General features: G+C 44.3%; 1 protein-coding gene across 1 annotated transcript in view; it reads left to right on the forward strand.

Annotated features, from left to right (window-relative positions):
- Window positions 1-509: 509 nt before the first annotated feature.
- edem2 (ER degradation enhancer, mannosidase alpha-like 2) overlaps window positions 510-8372 on the forward strand; it is a 12269-nt gene continuing 4406 nt past the window's right edge. Inside the window, exons 1-9 of the mRNA XM_015405304.1 lie at window positions 510-1350; window positions 1482-1521; window positions 1608-1713; window positions 1788-1913; window positions 2691-2902; window positions 3152-3293; window positions 3415-3539; window positions 3608-3752; window positions 6618-6739. Coding sequence (XP_015260790.1) covers window positions 1211-1350; window positions 1482-1521; window positions 1608-1713; window positions 1788-1913; window positions 2691-2902; window positions 3152-3293; window positions 3415-3539; window positions 3608-3752; window positions 6618-6739 — 1158 coding nt within the window. The 5' untranslated portion in view covers window positions 510-1210. The remainder of the gene's footprint in view (window positions 1351-1481; window positions 1522-1607; window positions 1714-1787; window positions 1914-2690; window positions 2903-3151; window positions 3294-3414; window positions 3540-3607; window positions 3753-6617; window positions 6740-8372) is intronic.

Below are 8372 nucleotides of genomic sequence, written 5' to 3' on the forward strand. Positions count from 1 at the left end.
CAGCTCACTGTCTGCCTTGCTGTGGTTGCACAGAGGTGTCTGTTTTGTAGAAAAAAATAATCCGCAGACAAGTTATTAATCCGGAAAAGCCGAATATGTGCATATATTGCCAACTTTACTGCAGAGTCACGATGCTGTCTGCATGTCTGCAGCAGAGGAGAGAGAGGAGAGATTGCTTGAGTTATATTTGCCCCCTAGTAAATAGGGCAGATGGTCATTATTGTATAAATATTGTTGCTTTCTACAGCGTTTCAGCTCATGCAGCTACTTTTATTATACAGATCACTGATCGCTGCGCTGGTGGCTGCGCTGAAACCATTGTGGTGTTGGCGACACTGATAACGTAGAGCTAGTTATATTTGATTACAAATATGACACCCCCCCCACACACACACACACACACACACACACACACAGACACACACGCACACACACACTCAGGTAAAACACCAACAGAGAGGCTTGAGCTAAAACCAAACAACAGCACTAATGGGGCATTTACATCTGAAAACGGATTCATGAGTTGGGAAGAACTGTTGGGGGCACTGGAGACTTTCTAGTGTTAAATTGTCCAATAAAACGAGAAATAAAATTTCTTCTACCTTTCCAAAAGCAGATTTGTCTTTGAATCAGTCTCTGGGAGGGGACCTTCATTTAAAGGGCCACAGAACCCCGGAGTGAAACATGAATTTAAATCAACAAAGAATGGATGTTAGCAGCAGGTTGATCATCTCTGAGGAGAGTTCTGAGGACAGAGGAAGTGATGTCACTTTGAGACAGGTGGGAGAGGGACAACAGAAGCTGATGTTATCACTAATCGCTCGGCCCCGATTCTCTGAGGTCCGCTCTACTGTTTGTTACGACTTGCCCTAAATGCAGGATCTTGGATCCAAAAGTGGTTCCCAGAGAACCGACATCTGCTCGGATGTGTCATGGAGAATTGGTGGCAGATGTTCCACATGAGGACTATGGCGGACTTTTTAGTTTTTTTATCTGTTGTATGTGAGACTCTTCTGTTTTTGTTTCCTGGTGCCATCTTGAGCCGGTCCGCTTGTGCCCCTCAGGATTCTTGTCCAACAGCGTTACCGAAGCTATATGATCTATATATGGAAGCTCTAGATGTCTCCCTGGTCTAGGGTGGGATCAGTAGAACCTGATGTTTGATGCATGAAGCTGTCCGTGGTTCTGAATCTGACCCGAAGGCAGCACTATGGTTCTCATTTTGAATCTAACCTGCAGGCAGCGCATCAGGTCCATGTTCTACCACGCTTATGACAGCTACCTCAGCAACGCCTTCCCCTATGATGAGCTCCGCCCACTCACCTGTGATGGACAGGACACCTGGGGCAGGTGAGGCTGCGCCCAGACAACTTTGATTTGGATGTAACGAACCACTTCAGCTGTCAGCTTTAGCTTTGGATAGACATTTTTTCTGTGATTTTAAAGTTGGAAATAAATGGTTCTGTTTTCTATTGCTATAGCTTCTCTCTGACTCTGATCGACGCCCTCGACACGTTATTGGTGAGAACCTGGGCCTGTTTTCACATCTTTGAAGGTCCACCAGCTGATCGGTTCAGGAACCATAACTTGTTTTCCTCCTCATGAAGGTACTAGGAAACCGGACAGAGTTTCAACGTGTGGCGTCCCTTCTCCAGGACACCGTAGACTTCGACATCGACGTCAATGCATCCGTGTTTGAAACCAATATCAGAGGTGAATCCTAAGACTGTCCGTCTGGTTCTGATGGGGGTTTCCGAGTTCAACGGCTGGACCTTCTGTTTGCTCAGTTGTGGGCGGTCTGCTGTCTGCTCACCTGCTGGCGAGTCGGGCCGGGATGGAGCTGGAGCCCGGATGGCCATGTTCTGGACCGCTGCTGAGGATGGCCGAGGACGCAGCCAGGAAGCTGTTGCCGGGTAGGAATATCCAAACGAGCTTCCGGTTTCCTTAAGTGAATAATGCCTCTTGGTTTAGAAAGCAAAATGGGTCAGAGCAGTTCTGATTATTCGATTAGGAATGGTTTTCTGCAGCGTGTCTGACACATGTTGGTCCAGCTCAGTTCAAGCTGAGAGCTCTGAATGTGATTTTGAGAAACCTAATTGATACTGGACTCTACCAACCAGGTGAAGTTTATGGAACATGGACTGGTACTGGGACTGGGAGTCTCCCCCTACTGCCAGTTTGAGTTCGATTGACAGGCAGCTCTGGTTCCAGATCCCCAGACTGTTATGGAACCGAACTCCAGCCAAGGTTATGGTTTTGGTAAGCTGACCCAGAAGGTTCTTTCTCTGCAGCTCACAGCTCCAGGGTCAAAAGTTCTAGTGGGTTCTTTTTCTGTTCAAACATCAGATGAATTCAGCCATCCATCTAAATATCTCTGTTTGGTTCAGCACCACCTGGGGATTCTGTTCTTGACCAGTCCAGATGTAACCACAAAAAAGCTGTGGATGAACCACTGTTGTTTTGATAATATCTGATAACTGGGCCAGAGCCGGTCCTCCAGTTTCCGGTCAGATCATCTTTTTCTCAAAAAGCCCTCCATTAGTTCATGCGTTTCATGTTGAGGTTTACCTGAAACTTTACAGAACCAGGCAACCTCAGTGGGTCTAGAGTTGGTTAGACTGGCAGTGGAACTGATTAGAGGTTCTGCTTCTGCTTGATGTCCTGAAGTTGACCTGTTTTATCGTCCACAGCCTTTGAGACGCCTACAGGGATGCCCTACGGTACTGTGAACCTGATGAACGGCGTCAGTCCCACTGAGACACCGGTCACCTGTACCGCTGGTGTTGGAACCTTCATCTTGGAGTTTGCCACACTGACCCGACTAACTGGAGACCCAGTCTTTGAGAATGCTGCTCGCCGGGCCTTGAATGCTCTTTGGAGCACCAGATCTGACATTGGACTGGTAAGTCAGACCCAATCACCCTGCTCCAGAGCAGGGTGATTGGGTCCAGAGCATATCTTGACCTTTTCAAAGAGCTCTAAATCCGCCTTTCTTCAGCCTCACTGAAAGTTTAAGGGTTAAGTCCAAAAGAACCGACCCTAAAGACGTCTTCGGAAGACTAGAGTTAGCAGCATCTAAAGACCTGGAGGTTGAGTTGGGGTGTTTGGACTGAGCAGAACTTTTGACAGAGCTGTTTCTTGACTTGTTCAGGTGGGGAATCACATCGACATTGTGACCAGGAAGTGGGTGGCCCAGGATGCCGGGATCGGTGCCGGAGTTGATTCTTATTTTGAGTATCTGGTGAAAGGAGCTATCTTGCTGCAGGACAAGGAACTTCTCAGCATGTACCATAGTAAAGTTCTAGATACTGCCACCACACTGAGGTTCTGCCAGAAACCTCAGAATCATCAGATGTTTGAGCCTAAAACATTGAATGCTGTGTAATCAGCCAGGTATTATTGCTGTCCCCTCAGCGTACAACAGAGCCATTCAGAACTACACCCGCTTCGATGACTGGTACCTGTGGGTCCAGATGCACAAAGGAACCGTTACAATGCCAGTGTTCCAGAGCCTTGAGGCATTCTGGCCCGGCCTGCAGGTAGATCACCAGTAACTCTGAGGTCCGACCCATGCAGCTGAGGGTTGATGTGCCTGTCTATGTTTCAGTCTCTATTGGGTGATCTGGACAGTGCTGTGAGAACCTTCCAAAACTATTACTCTGTGTGGAGACAGTTTGGAGGACTGCCAGAGTTCTACAGCATCACCCAGGGTTACACTGTTGACAAGAGGGAAGGGTACCCACTGAGACCAGGTGAGACTGCACTGCGACCCACATGTAGCTGCTTCCTACACTGGAAAAACGATATAGAAATAAGTAAAAATTTCTCAAATTAAGGACATTTACCCTTAATGTGAGTAGGTAAATAAAATGATTTTCCATTGGAATGATTATTTTACTCATAAAATAAGATATTTAGATAGAATGCACTTGAAATAAGAAAACGCAATTGCCTTTTGTTATTTTAAATGTCAATTGTCTTGTTCCATTGGCAAAATGTCTCCTTTAACTTCTCAATTCAAGAGCAAAGGCATCTTTTGATGTTTTCCAGTGTTGTTGCATTAGTCTCCAGGCACCTTATTTGGCTCTTTTAACATTTTTTGCTTAGTGATTCTGGGAAGAATCCACTTTCATGACCTGGACAGAACCCTTTTGTTCTTATTTCCTGACACAGCAGTTGGTTTGTATTTTCTGGCAGGGTTCTCACCAGGTGTTCCTGTGAGCATGTCCTCTCTTCTGTTGGGGCTGAAGCATGTTCAGCCTCCTGTGAGCCAATGACACCCTTAACAATGTGATTCATATCTTCACATTGCTCACCCTCATGTCTGCAAATAAGAACATAAATGTTTAAAAACACAGCTTCCGTTTCCTTTACGCTCATTAAAAGTAAGGGTATCACTGAATCGTAATTCTAAAAGCCTCAACCAGCATCAGGGTGAATTCTTTCTTTCTTTCTTTGACGTCAGTCAGGGACTGGTAAACCCATAAAAACGGAGGATATGGACCCGATTTTCGGCATAATGCTGGGTTTTTGGAGCGTGACGGACTACTACTCTGAAATACGCTAGAGAAACCCCTTGTCAGGCATTTGAACCTTGTTTCTACTGATATTTGAACCTAGAGATGAGGATTGCATGCACAAGAGTGTGATGACCTCCAAAATCCTGTCAACCCAGGGTGCAGACCAGGAAGCAGAGTCGTAGTTTAGCACATCTCTCTGCAGCTTCTTTACTGTTACCCACCCTTTACTCCATCCAGAGAGTGTCTCTATACAACCAAAATCAAATAAATTAGAAAAGAATCCTGAAGGAGTAAATCATGGTGATCTAATTGATAGAAAAATAACTCCAATGTCCTTACAGAAATCTGGCTGCAGCAAGAGGATATTTGAGCATAAATAAGTCAACTCTTTCAAGCTATTTAAATTTTCACATCCCCTAAAGTTGTGGACGAAGAGAAGTAGCAACAATCTTCCAGTCTGACTGACTGATTACTCCAAATGCAGTTAATAATTACAACTCTTTGAACATTTACCCCTTAGTCTTCCTCGTCCAAATTTCAAAGCAAGAAAACCTCTTCTTTTTGTAACTTTGTATCGTCCACCAGGTCCTTACTCTGAATGTTTAGATGAGTTTTCAGAGTTCCTTTCTGATTTGGTATAAAATACTGACAGGGTCATCATAGTGGGAGCTTTTAACATCCATGCTGACATTGAAGGCAATAGCTTAAGAGCAGCCTTTAATGCTATCTTAGACACTATTGGCTTTGTTCAAAATGTGAATAGTCCCACACATTCTCATCTTCATACTTTGGATCTTGTGCTGACATACGGCATAGAATGTGAAGAAATAACAGTATTTCCTCACAACCCTGTCCTCTCTGACCACTTTCTAATAACCTTTAGGATTACTTTAACAGAGTTCTCCTCCCCCAAAAGAAGGTTACACTTTAGCAGATCATTATCAGATAGTTGAATCTGATTCACTTTCTTCTCCGTGTTGCTGAACAGTGCTGCAGAGTACAAAAGCTTAGTTTATTCCCCTTGTAGGTTGATGATTATGTTGATGGGGTTGCTAGTTCTCTGCGTACTTCCTTAGAAAACGCAGCTCCTTTGAAAAAGAAAAACTTTAAAAATAAAAAACTGGCTCCTTGGTTTAGAGCTTTGCACTCTGAAGCAAAATGCTATGAAACTGGAGAGAAAATGTCGCTCTACATGCTTATGGGAATTCAACCTAGAAGTGATGTATCGTAAAGCAGTAGCAGCATATCATCTCCTCATTGGGGTTAGATCCAGTTCCAACCAGGTTATTTACTGTATGGAGGTATTCCCTTTGATCTCCTCCTCCATTTTAGATGTGATTAATCTATCTCTGTTACAGGGATATGTACCAAAGGCTTTTAAGGTTGCTGGAATTAAACATTTGCTTAAAAAAACGTCTGTTGACCCAGATGACTTGGTAAATTATAGACCCATATCCAATCTTCCTTTCTAATTTATAATCCAGAGAAAAAAGTTGCCAAAAAAGTATGATCATTTACAAGCTAATGAACTTTTTGAAGACTTTCAGTCTGGCTTTAGAGCTCATCATGGCACTGAAACAGCTCTGGTGAAAGTCACTAAATATACAGTGGGTGAAATAAGTATAACATGCCACCATTTTTCTCAGTAAATATATTTCTAGTGGTGCTATTGAAATTTTCACCAGATGTCAGTAACAATTCATGCAATCCACACATATAGCAAAATCGAACCATAGATGTTCAGGAATTAAGTTATGTATACTAAAGCGAAATGGCACAGGGGGAAAAAAGTGTTGAACATCAGGCAGTGTGTCTATTCTGGGTTCTGTCTGTTCTATCCTAGGTCCTTCAGAATATATCCTTCAGGACCTGCCTTTAACCAGCAAGACTTCTGATTTTTAATATCTTCTTAAGGTTTTGTTCCAGAATCTGTGATACTCGATTCTGCTGATTCTCCAGAATTTAATCCTTTCAAACTTTCAACCTCTAATCTCTATGAGAAACTTAACATCGAGATCAAACTTTGAGATTGTTGAACATTTCTGATTTTTCCTATTCTGTGATGGATTTAAAATCCTCCTCCTCCATCTGTTTCAGAGCTAATAGAGAGCGCCATGTACCTGTTCAGAGCCACAGGGGACCACACCTACCTGCAGTTTGGCCTTGATGCCCTGGAGTCCATCGAGCAGATTGCCAAGACGCCCTGCGGCTACGCCAGCGTGAGTCAGGAAGTCACATGGCATCCCGTTAGTCTTTTGTGTGTAGAAATAATGGAGTTTTTCATCTATGTTGAGGCAGCCGCCCACAGAATGACAGAGAAGTCAAACGTGCAGCAGCTCTGAGCCCCCCAGTTAGAAGCATCAGGGCTCACTGGGAAAGAGCTTTACCGTCATGTAGTGGGGATAAATCTTTGAAAATTAGCAGAAACAACAGTAAACATCCAAAAAAAAACATGGTGATCTGCTGCCTGTTCTGCTCTGGATTCTCTCCATGGTTCTGGTTGGTTGAAGGTCATGATCTTCTCCAGAAACCCCCTCAATCCACAGGTGGAGATGTGGATTTGTTCTTTCCATCCACTGAAGCTATTGAGTCCAACCCTAACAATTGGGGGAGGCCTAGTGGTTAAGGCATAGAGCTTGGAATCCTGAGGTTCGGAGTTCAGGTCCAAGTCCCACAGACTGCCACTCTGGGTCTCTGAGCAAGACCCTTAACCTCATACTGCTCACTGGGTGCCCCACAATGGCAGCCCACTGCTCCCCAAGGGGATGGGTTAAATGCAGAGAGTGAATTTCATTTCTCTGTGTTGTTACAGTGTAATGAAAAATAAAAAAGCTGGAATTCACTGTGAAGGTTGGACTCACCTGGTTTAGTGGCTGGACAGAGCGAATCCGTGGCTCCACATCTCCACCTCCTCATCTCTAGCTCCAAATCCAGGCTTCATCATTTTTTGCATCTTTCTTTTAATGAGATAAAGTATTTTAACATCTTAAATCCTAACTGGTCGCCAGCACACAATATTCTATATTTACATCAAACACAGCAGTACGCTTGAACACACATGTAATGTTTGGCTCTAGCCAATGAAATGACCTTTAAAACAAGGCTAAACATGGTGAGTTTCAATAATGCAGCCCAGATATTTAGCCGGACGTAAAAGGCAGAGACTGATCCGAACCTGGATCATTGCACACTGTTAGATAATTAGATGGAAAGTTAATAAAATTTGGCACATTTTGGAGATGCTGGTGACTCCAAAATCTAAAAGTCCCATAGCTGTAGAACAGTTTACTCAGGGTCTGAAACCTTCTGCAGTTGTTGACATAATGCAGAATAAATGTAAAACAACGACACATGCATATTTTCAGGCATGTCTCTGTTACTGCTATTCAAAAAGACCTATCGTTTTAGAGAAGAAAAAAACAAATATGACTCGTGTTTTAAATGCTGCAGGTTGGGCTGTGCTTTAGTCACAGTATTTTCATTTATTTCTTTTAGAAACTAGAAGGTTTTAGAAGTGGGGAGGTTAGGAAGTCCCGGCTGCTGGGCCGCTGACTAGACCAGACATCAGCAGAGAGCCATGAGCCGCCCATCCTCAGCCAGAGGAGGGGGGCTGGTAAGGCAGGCGGGGGGAACCACGGGGGGGGTTTAGTCCCTCCGTCCCCCGCTGGCTCCCTCCTCCCGTCCACCAGGGTTCCCAGACCAGCCCCGGAGATGACTGCTCGGTTCGAGTGCCCGGTGTGTTTCATCTACATGCAGGACTGTAGTTGACATAAATCCCACAAGATTTTGAAATTCGCCCCCGGACATTTTTTTAGGTGTGAAAAGTAGGACATGTCCGGGAAAAAGAGGACG

The sequence above is a fragment of the Cyprinodon variegatus genome, unplaced genomic scaffold (assembly GCF_000732505.1).
Source record: "Cyprinodon variegatus isolate N-32 unplaced genomic scaffold, C_variegatus-1.0 Scaffold2125, whole genome shotgun sequence".
In the NCBI taxonomy this organism is placed as follows: domain Eukaryota; kingdom Metazoa; phylum Chordata; class Actinopteri; order Cyprinodontiformes; family Cyprinodontidae; genus Cyprinodon; species Cyprinodon variegatus.